This window comes from Vicugna pacos, chromosome 34, assembly GCF_048564905.1.
Source record: "Vicugna pacos chromosome 34, VicPac4, whole genome shotgun sequence".
NCBI lineage: Eukaryota > Metazoa > Chordata > Mammalia > Artiodactyla > Camelidae > Vicugna > Vicugna pacos.
In genome coordinates this window covers 1,167,499-1,191,468 of record NC_133020.1, presented here as the reverse complement: position 1 = coordinate 1,191,468, position 23,970 = coordinate 1,167,499, and the positions used below count along the sequence as shown (strand labels likewise).

Here is a 23,970-nt window from a genome sequence, read left to right as displayed (position 1 = left end):
TCCCTTGCTTATATGCGGCTCGGAAGTCAGCCGAGGACTCACACACAGATCTAGGGGTTCCTCCTCTGTGACTCCTCCTTTCTGGGATTTCCCTTCTTAATCTATAGCTACTCTTGCAGCCCTAAGCTCCATCCTCTCACGCCTCAAACCAGTGATACTGCAGTTTTCAGACTAGGGTGTGTCCTCAGGGGGAAAGGTATAAACATGGATCGCCCCCAGTGAGATCTCGCAGTCATCAAATCCTGTCCGTTTCTTGCCTGCTTTAGTTTGTTCTTCAGTGCCTTCGGATAGATTTTTTTTTTTCCTTTTTAAGTTACTCAATCGGTAGAGCGGTTCATTTGATAAAAGCTCCTCTGCTGTTACCTGCTTAGGAATCGTGTCTTGATTACAGTTGTCACATGTTTATGTATGGGGAGTTGGGGTTGTTATCTTTGAAGAACTGAAAGGGAGAGTTCCTAAAATTAGTGGGGCAAGTAAGTTTTTAGAATATTGACTTCTAATATGGTCCTCTAGTAAATCACAGTATTTGTAATTAAACCCATTGACCATTTAAGGGCCCCATTATGTGAAAATATTATCAAAATGTACAAAAGAAACTGACTTCCGGCAAGAAGAGCTTCCCTTCCCACTAGGGGCTAACGAATGCCAAACGCAATGTGATGACCACTGAGGAGGGACGTGGAGTGGGGCTGTTTCTATGGAAGCAGAAGTTGTATCTGGCTGAAATGGCGAAGAACTATTTCATGGGAAAATTGGCGTGTGAGTTTATACTTTATGGAGATCTGTGAAGACACTGAAAAACATTCCTAGCAGAATAAAAGGATGTGAACTAAAATTGCACAGTAAAACTCGCACACTTAGGCAGTAGGTGGCAATAACAGTGGACACTGATGGAGTGTTCGCTATATGCAAGGCACTAGGTCATTTTAAAATATTATTTAAGCGTCAGAGTAACTGTAAGGCAAATATTATTATTATTCCCATATTGTTATTGAGGAAAGTGAGACACAGGGAATTGAAAGCATTTTCAAACTTAAGTAGCTTGGCTCCAGGCCCTGCCCTCTTAGGAAGGGCACTGTTGCGACTCCATGTGAACGTGTGTGCGTGACAGCCTATGCTTCAAAGGCCCTGAGGTGATTTTCAGGTGGAAAATAGAAAAAGAACAATGTCCTGCTACACGCAGTGAGGAGCAAGGAGAACACACGTCCCGCACACAGCCCCTGTGGTAGGAGGGCTGGGGGAAAAGATGCTGCTGGGGAGAGGATAGCCAGTGTGCACTAGAAAGATGAATCTCTGCGCTCCCTCACTCCCTTAAACCTTGTGGCTGGTGCAGGGACCAGGGAGAAGGCTACTCCTGATTAGGAACATTAGGGGTTTGAGGTGGCCCCCTGACACATTTGGCCTGAAAGGTTTTGAAGCCAAGAGATGAAGTCTCGGGAGAAGCAGCAGGCACCACGTCAGGCTTCAGCAGTAGGTACTATTATGTGTAATGCTTTACACTAGTTTCTTTTATAACCTGTCAGTCTCTAAAAACATGGTGAAAGAAGCAAATTTAAATGAAGAAGCCCGTCCTGATTTGGAATGTTAACTCCTGGTAGTGCCTCTGTGCGCGTCGGGTCCTGCAGCTGGATGAAGGGGAGGCCTCGGGAGAGCCACGTGGAGGAGACGCCTGCCGGGTCTAAGGCAGGAGCTGCAATTAGCCTCGCCTGGAGATGTGTGTCTTGGTCATTGGGCTTTGTCCCTTTTTAAAATGAAGGGGAAAGTGACACACGAAGGCTTACCAGGCGTTAGCATTCTAGGATCATATGAGAATATCTACATATGTTTCCTCCAACCCCCCAATCAGCACCTCCCCCACCTCTGCCTCCCAGCCTGTGTGCAAGCACTGCTGGGGCTGATGAGCATAGAACTTTAGGGACATTGTTAGGAAAAGAAAGAAGAAAATGAAATACGAAGACTGAAGGGAAAAAAAGGCTCAACAAGAACAGGTAACGTGGAGAGGAAACCTGTATCGATGACTCATATATCAACGATTCGCTCTCTCCATTAAAATATTTCATTTGGAAGACTCACTGCTTATGGAATGCCTACAGAATACTGATATGAAAAGAAAGAATATAATTGGATCAAAGTGAGGCAGCATGGCACTTGAGTTGAGCTTTGAAAAAGGAGGTGGTGTCCCCAAAGCCACAGATGGGCAGACCAAGAACGGCTTCACTAGAGAAACTCCAGAAATAATGAAATACCAAAGAAAGACAATCAATTGGTTAAGAAAGGCCAGGCAAACAAGCGTGTTCATTCACAAATTCCTAGGATTGGCCCCATCCAATGGGGAGTTAGGTATCATATAATACTTGTAGGAACTTGTATTTAAAGCCAATTCCTGGAAATCTCAGGATATCCTTCCATTAAATAGAAGTGGCAGGGCATGCTTTCTTTTGGGGTCAGTATCTATGAAACAAGGTGATGCAGCAGCACTGATCCATGGGCTGATGGTCCCCAGCACAGTATAATCAGAAAAAATATGTATTTAAGCAGGCAACTTGCTTTGCTTTTCAACTATTATATATGCAGGTGTGTGTGCGTGTGTGTGTGTGGTTCTGTATGAAGCACTTACTTGAAATCCTAGAGTTATGTAGAATTTGGTTGGAAAACCATCATTCTTGTTCTCTATATCAGAAAAAAAGCTGACACTCAGAGAAGCTGCTCATTCTAATTCATTTCACAGTCTGCTGACCCAGAAGTCACTAGATTGTCCACTGCCTGACTCCCATTGGCCTGACTCCCATTGTCATGTTCCACCAGCTCTTCCCCAGTGCCCCTCTCATCTTATTATCATTGATGTTGTTGCTGTTCATATCATTATTATGATCAAGATGAAACATCCAAGAAATTATATGTTCCTGAAATGCTAGCCCTGCAAGAAGTTTTGGAGTTAACTGCTAACACCATCATTTCCTGGGGTTGTAAGGGAACGTGAGAGACCTGCCTGAAATTACATAAATTTTCTGACTCTCTGTCCAGTGTTTCTCTTTGTCTTGTTGCTTCGCAGTTCAACAGGAGTATTTTGGAGAAACAGGTTTAAGGAAAAGAACTGTATCACGGGAAGTGATTGCACTGATTTTTGATAGTCAGTGTTCAGTTCACTCCATTGAGAGACATTATAGTCTGTCGATCAGGTTAAGCGTTAAATCCCACAATGAGAAGTTCTGATTTAAAATCTTAAAAAAAATCCTTATCAATTTACTCTGAGAATTAAATAGGCATACGACCATTGTAAAACATGCATTCCCCAAATTAGACTTAATGCTTATCATAACTATTTAGCCCAATTTACTGTACACCTGTTGCTCAGAGGACTGGACATTATTTTTAATGTTGGACAGATGAATTATTGCTCTATAGACATAGATGAACCAACATTATATCTATCTTCTGTGTTCCTCAACTTTCAGATCTCTGTCCTCTCAATAGGAAAAATGCACAGCATGTGTACAATTTCCGTTGTACTTAAAGATGTTGGCTTTGTGACTCATCCAGGGCTTTAACTTTGATTTTACCCCAGAAACAGCACAGCACCTATTAAATGTCCCTCAGCACTACTGAGTTTGCAGTCAAAGTGGAAATAAAATGCCTTCTCTGGGTTTCAATACCAAACGGAAAATTCATAAAGTAAAAGTTACATTGTAATTTGGCTTCTTTAATGAATGTCAACGATATATACTGAGTTTGCAATTAAAAGACTTTCTGTCATCTGGGGGACCCTAAATATTGAGTGATGTCTGTGCTGTATTTATGTTCACTTTCCTCCCCATTAATAATAAAGTGTTTCCAGCTGGGAGTAAGTGTGGCCACAACTTTTGCTTAGTTTCATTTGGGATTCCAGGATCTAAGCTTTTCTCTCTGGCTCTGTGTGTGTCTTGTATTACAATCTCATACTGCCTGTCTGCTTTGGGAAGATACTTTATCCACAGTCTTATTTATTATATATTCAAGTTCTAGAAAAAGATGTGAAATACAAAGAATATCAAATAGATGGATTGTAATGTTTGGGAGGCATTTAAAAATTTTAAAGAATACATGTAGGTTTTCTTTGTGTGTATGACAAAAAGAGTTATAAATTAAAAGAGTCAGTTGTTTTCAACTGCCACGTTGATTCATCACTTGAAAACTGAGTCTCCTTTAAGCCTGGGATTCTGTGAAGCATCTCTAGTAGACTTAAAAAGACGTGACCAATGAATTTTTTCTACTCTGTTCACCTCCAGGTCCATTACCTCTATAGGTTAGTATTCAGATGCATGAAAGACAACCCCCCAAGTTTCCGTGACCTCACAGTGTTGAGCCTTCTGTACAAATAAAACGTGAACCTGAACACGATGCCCTAGGGAAGATCTTGAGTCTCAAAAGCAAAAGAAGTGGCTTCCTTTCTCTTAATGTCTTTTCCTGTAAGTCAGGGATGAAACAGCACATCCCGTGCAGAAAGAATGAAAGCCTCAAACTGTATTCAGGAAAAGATACACATACATACTATATGTATGTAGGTATATATAGATAGATAGGTAGAAGATATATAGATATATATCATATCATAACATTCCTCTTCTTTTTTTAACTCTTGTGAATTATTACTTAAAACTGGTATATCAGTTATGCTTATTCCATTTTTGTTATGAAAGTTTACCCAGTGGACTGTGTTTTATGTTTCTTTACTAAATAGACAATTCAGTTAAGTTCATCTAGATCTCTATTTATCCAAAATCAATTTTCTCTACTGGGATTAAATAAAAATAAAAAACTTGAAATATATGTAACTATACTTTGTCATAGAGAATAAAAAAGTTGGCATCCGCCATCATCTGACGGGTTTAGTGGCCACTCCCTGTCCACATTACCTGTTTCTACAGTCTTTATACTTCCTGTTTTGAGGGCTGTCATCAGGTGAAGGTGGTGCCTTGGTTACAAATGCATTGGAAAAAAAAAAAAGAATGGATAAAGATGGGGTTTTTTTCCCCCAAATGTGGTTACATAAAAATTTAGAGAAAAAGTCTTTTTTTTCAATAAAATATGTAACTCTTTATCCAAAAAAAAGGTCAATTGATTGCATTTCTTCCCTCACCATAGGTAGGACATGGGCAAAGAGAGACAATCAGAAGCAAGAATAAAACCTAAGTACAGCGGCCCCTACTTTCATTTAAAACATCAAATCATATCACTCTTTGTTAATTAATCAACCTCATTTGTGTGGTTTCCAGGAGCTGCTGTAATTCACCTGACCACTGGGAACCTGGACGGGCTGCCTGCAGTCCACAGCTGAGCTTCTTGGGCACCACAGAGTCACTGCTTCAGAGGCAGGAGGATGGCTTCGCCCCCAGCAGCTGTATTCAACACCTCACTGGGGCACAAACGGTGATTCCTTGATGACACATTTTCATAATTTTCTAAATGTATTTGAAGCAGTTTCATGGTGACATATAATCACACCTTTCTAACTCTCTGGGACATCACGGGCAGGTCCTTCTTTATGCCCTAAAATGTAGAGTCAAAAAGCTAACGCCTTATTTCTGGGCGAGGAAGGAATTCAGGAATTTGGTGCACACTGCATGATTCTACCTTTGCTGCAATCTGCATAATTACATTTTCTGTGAAGGAATATGCCTTGCTTAAGAATAATGGTCATAGATTATTAATCCTGTTTGTTTCCTGTGAAAAGAAAGGAACGTCCCAGGTCAGAGCTCAGTTGTCTCTACTTTGAGAGCTTCTGAGGATTTCCCCCAACAGCAGGAACGTCCTTGCCTTGGGGACCTGATGCTCACCAGCCTTGGTGTCCCTGAACGAGACCCCACCTCAGCCTGCACTGACACTTCATTTTGTTGCCTTCATTAGTGTTTCCTGTTAAGAAGACTTGATCCTGCAGTCCCATGGCCTCATCAGGCTGTCACCTGCAGAGAAAAGTTACTGATCACATTTAGGTTCAGTACAAAAAGCAGAGCTTAGGTGACAACTGGGTTTACGTTCTAGGTCTGCCACCTACTAGACACATGCCTATGCCAGTCACTAACCCCTCTAAGCCTTCATTTCCTTGTCTTTTATTGAAGTATAGTCAATTTATGATGTTGTGTTAATTTCTGGTGTGCAGCATAGTGATTCAGTTATACATAAATATATATATATATTTATATATTATATATATATATTCTGTTTCATATTCTTCTTCATTATACACTATTACAAGGTGTTGAATACAGTTCCCTGTGCTTTACAGTAGGACCTTGTTGTTTATCTATTTTATATATAGTAGTTAGTATCTACAATCTCGAACTCCCAATTTATCCCCCCTGATCCCCATTTCCCCCTAGTAACCATAAGTTTGTTTCCTATGTCTGTGAGTTTATCTCTGTTTTGTAAATAAGTACATTTGTGACCTTTTTTAAAGATTCCACATATAAGTGATATTATATGGTATTTCTCCTTTTTCTTTCTGGCTTACTTCATTTAGCATGATAATCTCCAGGTCCATCTATGTTGCTGCAGATGGCATCATTTTATTCTTTTCATGGCTGAGTAGTATTCCATTGTATACATTTCCTTGTCTTTAAAATGAGGATAGTGCCTGTCTGTGGTACAATGAGGGTAAATTATTACCTAGTGTTTCTCAAGTGTTAATCTGCATAATAATCACTTGGTAGATCTTTAACAAGCTCACAGTTGATCCCTAACATTGCTGGGTCATGGATCACACTTTGAATGGTGGCAAAATTGTAACTGATGACTGAATATACGAACAGCTAATAGCCAACCATATATAAAAATAGAACTTTGACACACAACCTGCAGCAGCCTGCCCAGGAGACCAGCCCCTTACCTTCACTAGGCGGCCCAGGAAGCCAGCCAACAAAGTCAGGCCTGGAGGAAGTCAGAGTGCTATCTTTAGTAATAATTCAGGAAGCCAAACAACAACTTCTGCAGCAATCAGACCAAAATGGTTAGGACATGATCAGTAGCTGATAGCCTCTGCAGTTTTTGCCTAGACTTCCAATTTAGGACCTACCAGACAAAGCCAAATACACATCCCTAACCAATCACGTGGGTGTGCCATTTCTAGTTGGCCCACCTACAGCATCCATGTGCCAAGAGCCTCCAGTCAGGCCATCCCCGAAGCCTTCCCTGTTTCCCCTATAAAAGCGTTTCTACTTCTCGGCCTGCTTGTGAGCCTCTGCCAAAATGCAAGTGATGGTGGCCGACTCCCTCGCAAGCAAGCTCTGAATAAAAAGCCCTTGCTCGTTCTCGTTTGGTTGGTCTTCATTTCTATACAAGTGATACATGAAAAGTGCCTGCTACTCAGTGCGGGCACAGCAGGTCACAGCGCTGGGCTTTAGAAGGCAGTGGAGCTGGAGGCTTCTCTCCTCACCTTGGAGGAGGTCTTCACCCTCCAGCTTTTCACCTCCTACTTTCCCAGAAGGGCGGCTTCCTGGTCCCATTAAAGTTCACACAACCTCTGCCTAGTCCTCCTTTCCATGGTGATTCCTTCTCTTGAATTGGAAGGAGCTCATCTGTTTTGCTTTGCTTTGCTTTGCTTTGCTTTGCTTTGCTTTAGCCTCTCCTTTCATTTAGTCACAAAGAAGCCCAGAAAATCACCAATTAACCTCTTTCCCTTTCTTTCTAACAACGGTGGTAATTGGTTGATTACATCTTCCACCCAGGGGAAGGACAAGTCATTTCTCATAAGTGAGCCCATCTCTCCAGGACCCTGTCCCCCATGTCCTGGCCCAAAGGTGGTAAAATGGTCAGATTTAGGTTTTGGCTGGAAGGAAAGGAAGGAGAGATGCCAACATCGTGTGCTCCATCCTGGGTTTTTAATGACAGTTACTTTTGAGTTTGGGTCACTGCTCACAAAACGTCCAGTGGCATTTTGCTTTATTCCAGCACTCTCCCTGTATTTATGACTCCCTTGGGGAATTCACTTGGAAGAAAAGTGGCTGGGGCAGGGGAGAACTGGGATATTCTTGTCTTTCCTAGCCTAGAATTTCCCCCATAGCATTCCAATCTCACCCCCTTCTTCCTACTGAGCATTAGTGCACATAAACATGATGACCCTCGAGGTGTCTTAACAGAAGGAAGAGAGCATCCAAGGAGGAAGAGAAGGGAAACGGTGACTTGGATTTTCCACAGTCCAAGCTCAAGTGCAAATCCCATGACCCACACTGACATCTGAAAATTTGACACAGTATAAAGAACAATGTAGACACGGCTGTGCAAAAAAAGAATATTTCAAACATAAATATAACTGGAAATGGTTGCCAAGCATGGGAACTGTTAGAAGTGTGTTTGCCTTTAAATGCTTTCGTGACAAAGGAGAAAATATATTTTAGAATTTGTATCTTTACCAAGCATTTCCTCCACATCTTGGAATAATTTAAGGTGCTATCAGTGTGCTTTGTTATTTGATAGACTCAACATTATATGATCACTCATTGCATTTGTTTTGTGAACGCTTTTCAAGCCACCCTACTTCCTGGCAGGTTGTCCTTTGAAACAGAAAAGGATCTGAGATATTCCTAAGGAGTATCTCTCCGTTTCCTTGATAGCACAAAGACAGTCAAAGGTTGCACTAAAAGCTGTGGTTGAGAAGAGGTTTGGCATTGCTGTGGAATTTTCTGAGAAGACCATTTCCCAGGCTGCTCTGCAGCAGATTCTGATCCAGCTATTCTGGGCGGGGGCCTCTGAATCTGTGTCTCTAGAAGTTCTCTTAGTGATTCTGGTGCCTGCCCAGGTTGGGTTTAGGAGCCCCCACAGAAGGGTGCCAGCTGGTATGACTGAAATACAGTGGGGTTGGAAAAGCCTGTAGTCCTTTGTAAAGCAGAGCAGTTTAATTCAGTTCCACAACACTGACTGAACACCTACTCTGCGTCAGACAGCTGGGTGTGTGCTGCAGACACAAAGGGGAACCCGCACAGCTCCTGTCTTCAGTTGGCTCAGAGACTAGAGGGAGAAGGACGAGAGTGAGAGAGAGAAACAGAGAGAGGGAGTGAGAGGGAGGGAGGAGAAGGCATAGGAGGGAGGGAGAGAGAGAAAGAATGAACCAAACTACCCACAGAGCGTGGCAAGAAACACGACAGTAAATCCTACCGGATTTGACAGAGGAATAAAGAGGAAAGAAAAAGCTACGGAAGAAGGGGGAGGGTCTAGCTCAGTGGTAGAGCATATGAGGTCCCGGGTTCAATCCCCAGTGCCTCCTCCAAGAATAAATAAATAAACCTAATTACCTCCCCCGACCAAAGGAAAAACAAAGAAGAAAACAAAGCGCAAATTGGTCGATGTAAATCCAGCTATACCAATAATAATATTTAAATAAAAATCGGTTCCTCTAAATCAAAAGGCAGAGATTACCCGGCTTGACTTTTAAAGTATCCAACTATATGCTCTCGATAAGAAACACATTACAGAGTCAAAGATAGAAATATTGAAATATTTGTGAATATATTTTAATAAAAAAGAATGCGAAATTTTAATAAATAGATGTTGTTTGAGAGGGAAAAATATATAAATAGTTTAAAGCTATAAAATATGAAAAAGAATGTACCTATACTCATGACCGGGACATTGAGCTGTCCACCAGAGACTGACGCATTGTAACTGACAGTACTTCAATTAAAAAAGAAAAAAAATATAGTTTGAAGTTGGAAAAGCTACAGAAGAGAAAAAATGGCTTAGGACCTGCCTCGGGAGGGTCACAAGAATTACGGTGGCGCGATTCCCAGCCACCGTGTGGAGCCATCTGTAGGGGCCACCGTGGTTGTGGTTGTGGGGCTGTGACCAGCATTTGGGAACCACGGGTGCTCCTGGGCAGGGTGAGAAGCCCCCTGCGAGCTGATGAGGCAGACGGGAAGTAAGATCTCTGGCGATCGCAGGGCAAGGGAACGTGCGAGGGGAACGTGGGCTTGGGCCCCCATCGTGGGACCTTTTTAACGAGAACAATAACAGAAGAAGCAGGTTGTGTGGAGGGTTTTAGATGACAGCTTTTTACTAGTCTGATAGTTGAATCCATATCGCTGTTTCAGTTTGGAAGTACAGAGTTGATACCAGTGGCAAGGAAAACACTAAAATGTAATCAGACTGTATTTATCAGGAAGCAAGGTAGAATGGTGCCTTGCCTGGGAGCCACATGGCCCCTGGAATCTGATCACAGCCTCCTGGACTCCTCCTTCCACATCTGCCCTCTTGAGTCAATCCTCAGCCTCGAGGACGGTAAATGGAACGCCAGAGCTCGTCAGTCTCCCCTCACAGCCCTTCACTGCCCCAGCCACTCAGTCCCCACAAGCCCTGCTTCTCAGGCCTCTCCCCTCTGGGACCCCCTCGCACACTGGCCTCCCTCCCTCTCAGCTCCAGCCCCACTGGCTGGCTGCCCAGCTCTTCATCCAACTCCTCCAACGAGCTCCTGGCTCCGGCCTTGCACTTGCCTTTTTCTCCATCTGAAACTCTGTCCTCCAAATAACCACGTGGCTTATACGTTCTCTCCTTCGAGTGTCTACTGAATGTCACATTGTCACTGAGACCTTTCTCAGCTCTCTGCCCCACTGGATGCTGCACTTTGCTCTTTTCTCACCCTCATTCCCTGTCCTCCCTCATTGCTTTCATTTTCTTCTTGTCTAATATTATTAATTTGATTTCCTATTACACCCCCTGGAAAAGAAGCTCCACAGAGCAGGAACTTTTTTCTTCTGCTTAGTTTTCTGAGATTTGCTAGAGCCTAGAACAGTTTTTGGTCTATGACAGTACTCAATTATATATGTTGAAGAAACACACAAACTCATGCTCTAAACTACTTGAATGGAAAGACCACATTTGACTCGATTCCATGATTCCATCTGGGAATGATTCCTGGCACATAATCAGTAAACTCACAAAAGTTTTTGATGAATAATTGAATATCTTTGCCAACCCTTGGATACAATGTAGGAGAAGCTGCTTAAACATGCAGCAGAGTATTTACTGGATTTCTTCCATATAAATATAGTTACTTAAATGGCTTCTCAGCCTAAGGGGAAAAATGATCAACTGTTTTTATTGGCGAGTGATGGAAAAGTTCCTTGTTTATCTGAAAGAGTATTGGAAGTCAGTCCACTAGTACAAGTCGGAGGGATTTTTGTTGTTGTTCCTTTGTATTTTACCCTTTAACGACTTCCTTCTTTTAGGCTGTTGAAAGACAATGTTACTCCCCAACTCTGGCTTTAAGGTAGAACACTAGAGCTTACAGGAAATTCCGATGCCTGGTGCACAGAACCAGAAGTCCTCATTCAATTAGTTTGGGTGCATCCTGAGCATTGGTAGTTTCCAAAGAGTCCCAGAGAAATGGGAATGAGGAAGCAGGATGAGGAACCACAGTTTCAGAATGATTGTATCTTCCTGCATCCCAATGTTCATAGCAGCACTAGTTACAATAACCAATCTATTGGCTGCAACCTAAATGTTCATCAACAGATGAATGGATAATGACGATGTGGTGTATATACAATGGAATATTACTCAGGCATAACAAAGAACAAAATAATGCCATTTGTAGCAACATGGATGGACCCAGAGATTATCATACTAAATTAGTTATGTAATAATTAGTTAAACTAAGTAGTAACTAAATTAGTTAAAGTTAGAAAAAGACAAATATAAGATATCACTTATAGGAGGAATCTAAAAGATAAACGATACAAATAAATTATTTACAAAACAGAAAAAGACACACTGACATAGAAAACAAACTTTTGGTTACCCAAAGGGAAGGCTGGGGAGGGATAAATTAGGAGTTTGAGATTAGCAGATACAAACTTCTATATATAAAACAGATAAACAATAAGGTCCTACTGTATAGCACAGGGAAATATATTCAATATTTGCAGCAACATGGATGGACCTAGAGATCGTCTTCCGAGTGAAGCCAGAAAGAGAAAGAAATATATCATATGATATCACTTATATGTACAATCTAAAAAAAAAAAAGACACTATGAACTCATCTACAAAACAGAAACAGACTCACAGACATAGTAAACAATCTTATGGATACCAGGGAAAGGGGGTGGGAAGGGATAAATTTGAGAGCCTGAGATTTGCAAATGTTAGTTAGCTATGATACATAAAAATAGATTTAAAAAAACAAACACGTTTCTTCTGTAGAGCACAGGGAACTATATTCAATATCTTGTAATAACCTTTAATGGTAAAGAATATGCAAATACACAAGTGTATATGCATGACTGGGACATTATGTTGTGCACCAGAAATTGATAGATTGTAACCGACTGTACGTTACGTCAATTTTAAAAAAATTTATTGGTTGGTGAAATGTGAATGCCTGGAAATCACCAGTTCACAGGGCCAGCAGAGAGCAAGAAAAGGAAACTTGGAGAGAAGAGAACTGATGGATCAGGGTCTTGGAGGATGAGCTCTAGATCACAGGGAGCAGTCAGACTTGAGGGGCAGGGCAGGCACTGAGCATAGATGGAATTATAGCCACATTTAGAGATGAGAATGAGGAAAGGTTCTCTGGTAACCAAAAACCAAGGCCATCTGACCCCAAAATAAGCCTGGTAGTATCGATTAGAAGACTTAATAAGCAAATAACATAGAATGGTAAAGAGTTGGAGCAACTTTTGTGATGAATGGGAAAAAAATCAATCTAGGAATGGACTGACAGACTAGAAAAATAGAGATGGTTTCAACACTAAATACTTTGAAGTCGAAGAATCAGGTTAGTGGGAGTAAGGGAGTGGACGATGTATAAACACATACGTGAAGCTGTGGTCAGAAGGTAGGACTCCGGAATTTAAGATCTCGGAGCCAGAGTAAATGCTCATTCATTGATGAGGATAAAGATGATACTGATGATAACAACCATTCTTGAAGCCCACTAAAAAGTTAATTATATCTTGTCATAACAACCATTACTGTCAGCATGTTCCAGGGGAGCAATTGAGGCCCTGAGGAGTTTTCTATAACACTCTTTAGGTTTATCATAGAACTTGACAAGATGACTCTGAAATTCACATAGAGTAGGAAAGGGCCTGGCATTCCCAAGAAAATTTTGAAGAAAGCTTTGAACAAGAAAATTTTGAACAATGGAAAAGAATAAACAATCCATGGACATGTGAAAACCCAGTCTGACATTAATGACACCATGAACCATAAAAATAAAGTTAAACCAGTCAGTAAATGCTGCCAGAACAATTAGTTGTTCACACGTAAAATAAATAAAAGCAGATCTCTACCTCATGCACAAAAACAGTAGTCTGATTTAAAAAGACTAAAATATGAAGAACTAAATTTTCAAACTTTTAGCAAAAAGACAGATGAATGAATATCTTTGTGGTTTTGAGGTAGGGAAGGATTTTTTTTATTTCTTTAGGGAAAGATTATTTATTTATTTATTTATTTATTTATTTATTTATTTATTTATTTATAGCAGTTTCTCAACTTTCTTAGCCTGGAGCTCCTCCCTGCCAGCCCCACAGGTTGGTCCCCGCGCACAGTGAGCAGGACTGAGGTCAGACAGCTTCAGCCCCTGGTCCCTGGCAGCCGTTAACAGCTGGGTCAAGGCGTCAGCAAGTGCAGAAGCCCAAATGCTGGCACTTCGATGTGGCCGGCGCCTGGCCAGGCCCAGAGTGAAGCGGGGCCTGCCGCCGTGGGTGGACAGGGCACTGGGGTCCTCTCCTGGCAGAGGGTCCAGCGGGGGGCAGGGCCAGGCCCTGCACAGGCAGCATTCCTTCCGAGGCTGAGACTAGGTGCAGCTGTTGACTCCGGCCAGGAACTGCTGTGCCCACCACTCACCCAGGTCGATGGGCACGGGGTTGTGCAGCCGGGAGTTGGGCATCCTCTCCACGGACTGCACTGGCGCCGGCCCGCTCCCTCCGGCTGGGCCACCACCCAGCTGCTGCTCCACTTGCTGTCAGGCTCGGGATACAAACCGGCCGTTCTCGTGGGCCAGTGTGTGGGTCTCCTGGGTTCCCTCAAGGGAGGGGGATGGAGCACGGGGCCACCGGCCATTCATCCGATTGAACACCAGCCTCAGGCCGGTGCCAGGGTCCCCGCAGCTGCGCCCTCGAGGTCTGCGGGGTCGTCGGTGAGGGATGCCGGCTTGTCAGGAGAGCTCCGAGCCTGCTCTCCACCTGCTGCTGCGCGGGACCCGTGCGGCGCTGGGCGGCCAGCTTGCTGGTCCCTTGGTGATAGTGGACATGGTGCGGAGGGGCTGCAGCGCGCCCTCGCCCTCGCCGCCCGCCGGCCAGATTCCACGCCCTCTACCCAGCTGGCACTTTTGGAAAAAAAATTTTGAAACCGGATCCCAAAGCAGAAAACAAGGAAAAGACGAATAAATCTGACTACATTCAAACTAAATTTCATTATAAGAGAAGACACTATAAACAAATTTCAAAGAAAAGACACAGAAGTAGCCAATATAACCAAAAATGTATTATTATCCAGAAAATACATATCAATGAAAAAGATGAGCAAAGCAATAGAAAAATGAGCCAAAGATGCCTAGAGATGTCCAGGAGGTATGTGGGATTAGTACTAGAGACATCTGGGCTGGAAATAGAGTTTCTTCGGGCCACATCAACCTATTGATCATGTTTGAATTCACAGGACTAGATGAGCTTATAGAAGGAAAGCATGTCAAGAAATTAGAGATTTGGGCTGGGACATAGAGCAGCCGAGGATTACTGATCCTCACTCAGGTTCTAAATAATAGCTTCTTAAACCTTATTCACATACTGATTATTTTGTCTGGTCTTTTTGATCATAACTGTATACCTCCTAAAGATGGGGTCTAAATACAAGAAATAAAAACTAATAAAACCAGATTTTACTGGACACTATGTCAGAAGGTGGTCAGATACACCTACTATTTCTATTTAGAACAATATTACCTTCAGCCCCTCTGTTTCATATACTGCCAAGAAGGCAGGGTTGTAGGAATGAAATGCAAATTTAAAAATATGAATGAAACAGGATTTAAATCTTTAAGTAAAGGGCATCTAAGAAATAAAGACTTTTTTCAATTGGTGGGGTTAGGAATTATCTCCTCTTAGACATTAGCAAGCTCATGTAATGCATCAGAAATAGCTCATGTTCGCAGATACATCTCTAAATTTTAACATAAAAAAGAAAAAGAAAAATGTTTCATCCACAGAGACTTCCACTCACTATATTTCTTCTACTTGGAAACAGCAAGCAAATTATCCACATAAACTGCCTTGCTTCATTCATGTTATAGCCCTTGTAGATTCCTCAACTTGTGCTCCAGATTCCTTCTCATGACTTCTCCTTCTCTTTTCTTTTCTTTTCTTTTCTTTTTCCTTCCTTCCTTCCTTTCCTTCCTTCCTTTCCTTCCTTCCTTCCTTCCCTTCCTTCCTTCCGTCTTTTAATGAACCAAGCATGACAGAATGTAGAAATCTAAATGAACATTTCTCCCTTGAAGCAGTTACACCCTTAACTCCAAAAGCTACCCTTGTTGGAGACACTATTTGGAACTCCTCTCTGGGGAATGGAAGGCCTTAAAAAAGGCAGTTTATGAGCCACATTAGAAAAAACTTCTTCCATAGGTTGAGTTGTTTGAAAACAGGGAATCCACACTCAAACGATGACATTGAAAAAAATGAAAAATGTGCTGCAGCTCTTGTGGAGGTTCCGGGAAGGCCTCTGGCAAGTCCTAAGCAACAGCATCACTGCTAGAGGAACGTGTGCCCTCCTAGGACAGGCACTGGCAATGGGAGGGCGTTCGTTTGGATGGTAAAGGTCTGCTGTCTGTTTAAAAAAAGAAAAAAAAAAAACACCGCCTGCAAAAAGCCACGCTCCTTTATGGTCACACTTGTATTTGATTTAAAAAATACAACAACACTCACACATGGTTCTTGTATGAATTCTAATTAAGAGACGTTACATTCGGAATGGTAGCGCTCACAGCGGTAACTTTCAGGAGACCCCTAACGGCTTCTTTGCCACTTCAGGGGTGCGCAGGGTGCAGCTGCTTACCTGAATGTGTTCTCAATAAGTGGTGCTGCCGCTCTAATTTTCCAAGCTGTAGCTGTTACAGGTTAACTGACCGCAAGCTCACCTTCCAGACTTTCTTTGCCAGCCCAGGTTAATTACAAGGGAGCCACCCCCACAGTCTTACGGTGAGTTGGGAAAGGGCCGGTTAAACGAGGATAACAGGCCAGTCCTTGGTAAAAGTTTGCAGTTTTCTTTCCCCAAACATTTTTTTTAATAGAGAACTTCCATTTTTTTATCCTGTGTTCCTCCTCTGCCATCTCACCCTCTCGCTCTATCTGCTGGGTTTTGGCCACATGCACCTCATTCATTTTTATCAGCTGCAGCTGTAAGATGGACGTTTGTTGATGGCGTTCTTCCTCATGCATCTTTTTTTAAAGCACCTTCCTGGGAGGTTTTGCTCCTGTTTTTTGCTCCGGTAGTTTTTAGTGGCTGTTATTCTGACAGCTGAGCACGAGGGTTCAGGCTGAGAGGTCCCCTCACACCCTGGAAAATGCATGAGCTCTTTCTCATCATGCACAGCTCTTGTGTTTGAAACAGCGAACGATTCTTCGGCGTCTGCGCGGGCTTGGTACCCGTGCTCCTCCTCGGCGGGCTGTGCGGGAAGCTGAGCTGCCGGGCCGCATGCTGGCGACCGTCTCCTTCCCCAGGACGTGCGTGCTCAGGAGTCGGCTGACGCTCCGTTTCACTTTCTCTCTTCTCTCATGGGCCATAATCTTTTTGGTCCGAGCCTTGATGTCCTCCCAGCACTTCTTCAGCCGTTTGAAATCCCGCAGGGACATGCTGGGCTGAGAGCTGCCCTCGTGGGCCAGCGCCTGCCAGGTGCGCTGCTTGAGGGCAGGGGTTCGCGCGTCGCTCTCCTTACGCTCCAGCACATACTTGCACTTTTCTACTAAAGCGAGCAGGATGCTCTTTTCCAATTCTGAGAAGTACCTGGCAGGTTTTATGGGTTTTTTGCTTTGCATGTTGCACTACGTTTCTTCCGGCTGTTAGCCAGCCTGCAGCGGCGGCGCGGCGGCCTCGGCGACCCGGGGAGGGGCCGGCGAGAAGCGAGCTCGGGCGGCCTCGGCTCCTCTCGCAGGCGGGGCAGCCGGGAGGGCCGCGGGCTCCGAGCGCCGGGCGGCGGCGGCGCGCCCCCTGCCGGCCAGGCCCCGCCGCGCGCGCCGCGGCCACAAAGCCCGGGAGCCGCCGCCCCCTCGCGGGCCGCCCGCCGCACGCGAGTCCTTAGGCGCTGAGTCTCTCAAGGATTGACCCTGCATCATGAATTTTTTTCCCTTTCTATGATTGGACCATCTTAATTAGTATACAGACGTGCTCTAGAGCTATACTGTCCAAAATAGTAGCCGCTAGCCACATCTGCCTTTAAACCAAAATTCATTTTTGAAAATTGAGTCCCTCAAGTCATGCTAGCTGCATTGCAAGCTGTCGGCTTCCAGGTCGGACAGGCAGATGCAGAATAGAGATCACTTATAAACTCTCTCCTGATTCCACGTTCTTCTCCTCTAGCTCCTTGCTCCATTTCTCTTATCCTCTTTCAAGCAGATTTTCAAAAGCTCTCTATGTGCTCTCTCCCTTTTCCTTTGCTCTTCAGCCTACTCCAGACTGGCCTCTCTCACCATTTCGCCACTGAAATCACTCTAGTCAAGGTTACCGGTGACTTCCATTTACCAAATCCATCTTAAAGACTCTTGTAGAAGCATTCAGCACTGTTTTCTGCCTGTTCACCTGCTTCTCTTAGTTTATGAAACATATTCTTGTTCTCCTCTTATCTCACACTTTCTCATGCTTGTTTTTTGTTTGTTTGTTTGTTTTTGTTTTTTGTTTTTTTTTTTTACAGACTTCTCTCCTTGACCTGCCTCTAAGTACTGGCATATCCCAGAGGTTAGTCCTAGACACTTTCCCCTTCTTCTTTCTGTAGGTGGTCTCATTCAATGTACTGTTTTAAATACTGTCTACATGTGAATAATTCTCAAATTTATGTTTCTGATTTAGACTTCTCTCCTAAATAGACTTAGTATGTCCAAAATAGACTTCTCCCATATTGTTCTTCTCCCAGTCTTCCCCATCTGAGTAACTGGCACCTAGGAGATATCCTTAAAACCTGTTTTCCTCCTTATCCGCCATGTCTAATCTGTCACCACGTTCCTTTGGTCTCCAAAATATCATTTGGATTTGTCCCGTTTTACACCTTCATTTCTACCAGCCTGGTCTCAGTCACCATCATCTCACATGGCCTACTGAAATAGCTTTTAGTTGGTCTCTGCTTTCACTTGACCATCTTCTTCAGTCCATTCTCCTACCAGTAGCCAGAATCGTCTTTTTAAAATGTCAATGAAACCATGACAGTTGTCTGCTTAAAATCCTTCAATAGCTTTCCTTTGCTCTTAGTTATAAGGTTTAGAGTCACACCTCATGAGTTTGTTTCTATCTGTCCAGTCTCATCCCCACATCAGCCTCTGCTCCCTTTGCTCAGGATGCTGTCGCCACACTGGCATCTTTTCTTTTCCTCCAAAACACCAGCTCTGTCCTTCTCTAGGTTGTATTTGCTTTTCCCTCTGTTTGGAACGCTCCTATTCCATCTCTTAACAATGCAGTTTCTTCTAATCATTCAGATTTCAGCTCCCTAGATGGCCATTTCCAAGCCACCCAGTCATAGCACTTGGCCAAACCTGAAAGTCATGTTACTAGTTCACTTGTTAGTCTTTTCTTACTAGAATGTAAAGTCACTGGAAGTGGAACTCTGTCTTACCTCCACTGTACTGTCAAACAGTGCCTTACACATACCACGTGCTCAGTCAAGTTCTGTGCACTGTGCAAAATGTTTGATTCCCTTAAACTTCTAAAGGGGAAAAGTACATTAAAGATTGCATTGTGGTCATTGTGACACATGATTCTGGGTATTTGGCTCACAAGTACATTATTGATACCATTGTAAAAACTTAAATAGGATCTGAGCATGAGTGTTAATTTCCTACTTTTGATTATTATATTTGGTTATGCAGAAGAACGTCTTGTCTGTAAGAAATGTGCTCTGCTATCAAAGGGCTGGGGGGGAATGTGTAATGTACTTGTCAGTCAGTTAGCATTATTATTTGAGAGATGATCATGGGCTTTGGTTTACAGACTTGAGGTTCAAATCCTGGCTCTCACTGATGTGTGATTTTGGATGCATTATTTAAATTCTCTGAAGATCTTAAGAGCCACTTTGCAATGCTGTTAGGGGGGTTAAATGTAAGAGTAGCTTGCTTCCCACAGAGCACAGCCTCAGTCACGCTTGCCATTGTTCCTCGGTGTTCTCATCTCTCAGGATATTTCAACCCATTAAATATTTTGACTCTGTCGAGGAATTATTAGGGATCCTTTAATAAAATAATGAATGCTAAAAAAAGCTTGCTTTTGTTCCTTCTGTTCGGTTAAAATTCAAATATTTAAAAGTCCTATTCTCATGTTCAGTGCTGTGACTTCCTTTATAATATAAACAATTCTTTTCATTAATTACTTTTATAATAGCTGATAATGTAGGCTAACTGTATACCACATATGTTATTTCTGTCTTCAAATTAGAACTTTAGAGCCATATTCAGCAAGGTAGTTTTTTAATATCCTAAAACTGTGTACTTTCCAAATAGGAAGTAGAGCACTTCAAAATGATTTCAATTAAAATGTGGATTCATCTTGATTAACATGGTTAATTTCTGTGTTCTTGGGAAGTGTCAGTGAATCTGTGGCATTTAAATAAAATGTGTTAGTTTGTATTATTACTGATGTAAACGCACACAAAAACGGCGTAGTGAAATAAGTCGTTACTTAAAATTGGTGATTTATTTTGGTTTCTCTCTTTTTCCTCCCCTTTACTCCCCATTGATGGACATGTTATTAGTAAACATCTTGACCAAAAACGGAAAGGGTGTTCAAAGGTGACCCGTGAGCATTTTGTTATTTATCACAGTCAGTTTCGAATAATATAAACCACGTCACTAACACTGGAAAGCTTACAGGCGCATGGGTTCGTTTACCTCCTTCTAGCAGTTTGTGCCCCTGTATGTTGCTTTTGCTTGTGCTGTGAACCCCACAATCCATTAGTTTTTTGCTTTAAGCAATCAGTAGTCTCTTAGAGATGTTAAAACATGTGCATTGGCTCTTTTCTTTTTTAGGCTTTTTATATTTTTCAGTTATTTATTCTTTCTGCAGATCTGGGGGCCCACCTGGTGTCATTTTCCTTCACCCTGACGAGCATCTTTTAGCATTTCTTGTAGTAAAAGTCTGCTGGAGACAAACTCTTTTTGCTTTTGTCTCTTTGAATACTTTTACTTCATCTTCATTTGTGGAATGGATTTCCCTAGATGTAGAACTCCGGGCTGATAGTTTTTTGAAAGCTGGTGTTGCCTTCTGGCTTTCGTTGTTTCCAGTGATAAGTCAGCCGTAGTTCCTATTGGTTTTCCCTAGTAGATGCTTTTTCTCTTTTCTGTGGTTGCTTTTAAGAGTTGCTCTCCCCCTCTTTCCACCCCCTGCCATTTTCAGCAGTTTAACTGTGATGTGCCAAGCTATGGGTTTCTTTGTATTTATCCTGCCTGTGGCTTATTGAGCTTCTGTGTCTGTGAGTTGAGGTCTTTGGTCAGCTTTGGAAAGCTTTGTCTATTATCCCACCACATACTCTGCCCCGTCTGCTTTCTGAACCTTGGTCTCTGCTTTGCACCCTAGCTGCCAGCTCTTTGGATTGCTTAGACATTTCCTTTGCTTTCCAGTACCACCTCAGGTTTTCTTTACCTCATGTTTTTCCCCATTTTCTTAGGAAGATCATCATCTGCCTTACTCAGAGTGCCTTGGGGAGGGGAGGTTATCTCATAATCCCTGTCTTGTCCTCCACCCTCAGAGGACAGCTGTCTCGGGCACAGTGATGGGTGCCCATTTGGTTCATGAGATTTTCTCTTAGCTCTCTTGCCTTGCCCTCAGACTTGCGCAGTCAGTGAAGACCCACGGGGAAGAGTTGGCAGGTGGGGCTTGTACCTGGACTTCCTCTGAATTCTAGTCCGTTACCTGAATCCACATGCTGTCATTAAAGTTTGTTTATAAATTTGGCTGGTTCTTCTTAATCTTGTTAGTGGAAAATTTCTTGTTCTCTTACCACTTTGCCAAGAATAAGAATAACCATGGTGTCTTGTCTTATGAAGGACTTTACAATTTCCGGAATTTATTTAGAATTCTTTGCATCATCAGCTTTCTGATGGGTATTTTAAAAACTACAATTTTCTGATTTACTCAGTTCATCATGGTTTATAGGGTTGAGAGTAATGGTGTCTTGCCACTTTATGCATCTCAGTCAGAAGTGGAAATTCTGAGCCTTTTATTAAATTTGCATTTCAGAGCTGCAAGAGACCATGGAAACCATGTAGTTTAGCTACATCATTTTCCTGATGAGGAACTGAGACACAGAAATGTGACATGCTTTGATTGCACAGCTAATTTAGCCACAGATCCTGGACTAGACTTCAGATCTCTTTAGTTCATGCCTGTTTGTTTGTTTTGCTTTAATATGGGTTTAGTGAAATCAGGCAGGAATTTTTCAACAGTGACAAACTGTAGTGTGAATCTGATAGGAGACTTCACACTAATTTTTATCTTGCAAGCTTTGTGCAGGTTTGGAGAAAATGAGACGTGAAAAGAGAGATGAGAAAGGATATTCCAGATAAGTAATATGCCATTCTGAATTATTATTTTTTTAATTTCTAAATTTTATTGAAGTATAGTCAGTTTACATGTTGTGTCAATTTCTGGTGTACAGCATGTTTCAGTCATACATATACACACGTGTATTCCTTTCCATCTTTTTTTAAAAAATTGAGCACTCTCTGATCAAGCATGTGGTTGTCTGCATTTGATGAGGGTCCAGGAATGTTCTGTGTGGCCTTGCACAGTGCAGCCCTCTTCAGACCCTCAGCAGGGCTCGTTAGCCCAAAAATGACAGCAGTTCTATTTGATGTAGAGTCTAGAAAACTGTGCTGCTAGCTGCCATAGACACTACTAGGATGGACAAAGAACAGTAAAATCAGCAAGGTCAAGGTCCTGCATATCTTCGTGATACCCACTTGGTATCACATGGGCTAGTAAGACATTTTACAGAATCCTGCTCATCTGGTTATATAGGGCACTGCTTCAGTGGCACAGCCCCTCCCCTCTACCTCAGCAAACAAACCAGGAGCTATAATAAAGCTGAAGTGTTTTTGTTTCTTCAGTCTGAGTGGGTTGAAATTAGTTGCTTTCTTCATGTGTTGGCATATGTGTGTGTTCATCCTAGGGTGAGGTTCCTAGGGGAAGGCCTAGAAAGGAACGCACCATAGCTAGGGGTCATCACTGATGTTCCTACATGGCAGGTCAGAATGTGGTCAGATTCTGAAAAAAACTGAGGGTAGGGCTTGTCCTCTACAAAACGTGTTGCTACCAAGTAGTCTATGTCATTTACACGAACCCATTCAGTAGTTTTTAAGGTCCCTACTAAGTACCATGTACTATGCTCAGAAAATGTCAATAAAGCTACTTAGTCCCAAAATTTTATTTTTTAAAATAAAGCTACAACAAAGAGGAAGGGAGTGGTACCTAAGAAAATGAAGATTAGAGGATTTGAAGATTAGATGAGATGAGCTTGTGGATGGATGGCAGAAGACAGGGGAAAGAGAGTGCTTTTAGGAAAAAGAAATGAAAGAAAGTTTAGTGGGATGGGGGTAGCCTACTACAGTGCTCTAAGAATATGTGCTTTATTAGGCCAGATTATTCAATATCTTGCAGTAACCTATAATAAAAAGAATAGGAAAAGGAGTGTATGCATGTATGTGGATGACTGAAACATTGTGCTGTACGTCAGAAATTGACACAGCATTGTAAACTGACTATACTTCAATAAAAAGAAAAAAGAAAATTAGACAATATATCTTTTCATCTGCCTATGTTTTTCAGCACACTTCATATTGGTATAAAAGTGCCTAAGATGGGCATTTTGTAAACATTCCACACATAGTATAAAGACATTCACCAAGTTCTTAGGATAAATTTGCCAAGTCCATCATCCATCAGTAGCTTTTTTCTAGAATAATTAGGCGGCAACAAAAGGTACTGCTCAGAATACACCTGAAACTATTTAAAGACAACTGTGACATCAGAAGTCAGTATTACCCAGAAATATCTATATCCCAAAATTTGAATAACTATTTTTTCATGAACCATAGTCCAAGTCAACCCTTTACTAAATTCTACCCTCTTTCTCTTTAATACTCATTTGAATATTACGTTGAATTCTTGTTTTCATAGCCAATGGTGGAAAAGTTTGAAAATGCCAATAAAGTAATTTACAATATAGGTTTTAAAAATAATTGGGCCTAGAGATTATCATATTGAGTAAATAAGTCAGAGGAAGACAAATATATGTTATCACTTGTATGTGAAATCTTTTAAAAAAATGATACAAATTCTATTTACAAACCAAAAACAGACTCATGGACATAGAAAACAAACTATGGTTACCAAAGAGGAAAGGGCAGGGAGGGATAAATTAGGGGTTGGGGATTAACAGAGGCACATTACATTATACAAAATAGATAAACAACAAGGACCTACTGTATAGCACAGGGATCTATAGTCAATTTCTTACAATAACCTATAATACAAAAGAATCTGAAAAGAAAAAAATATATGTATATATATAACTGAATCACTTTACACCTGAAACTAACATTGTAAATCAATCACACTTCAATAAAAAATAAAAATAAAACCACATGCTGTTCTAGTCTCTCCTGGCAATCAAAAGGTGTAAAGACTGTATTACAAACAAAAACTAAATTTCTTATGGCTAAAGAAAGAAAGAGTTTCCTGCCTGGGATTCGCTGGAGGATTACCAATGAGGGAAAATAAAAACAAAGAAAAAACCACCCCAGTTCAAAAG

At 42.0% G+C, this 23,970-nt stretch overlaps 1 protein-coding gene and 2 pseudogenes across 1 annotated transcript in view; all 3 read right to left on the bottom strand.

Annotated features, from left to right (window-relative positions):
• Positions 1–5,660: 5,660 nt before the first annotated feature.
• The window catches only part of LOC102530619 (AT-rich interactive domain-containing protein 4B-like), a 91,502-nt gene continuing 73,192 nt past the window's right edge, over positions 5,661–23,970 (bottom strand). The window contains exon 7 of the mRNA XM_072954603.1: positions 5,661–5,939. Coding sequence (XP_072810704.1) covers positions 5,928–5,939 — 12 coding nt within the window. The 3' untranslated portion in view covers positions 5,661–5,927. The remainder of the gene's footprint in view (positions 5,940–23,970) is intronic.
• On the bottom strand, positions 13,768–14,223 carry LOC140691339 (MAPK regulated corepressor interacting protein 2 pseudogene; annotated as a pseudogene).
• On the bottom strand, positions 16,158–17,068 carry LOC140691325 (myb/SANT-like DNA-binding domain-containing protein 3 pseudogene; annotated as a pseudogene).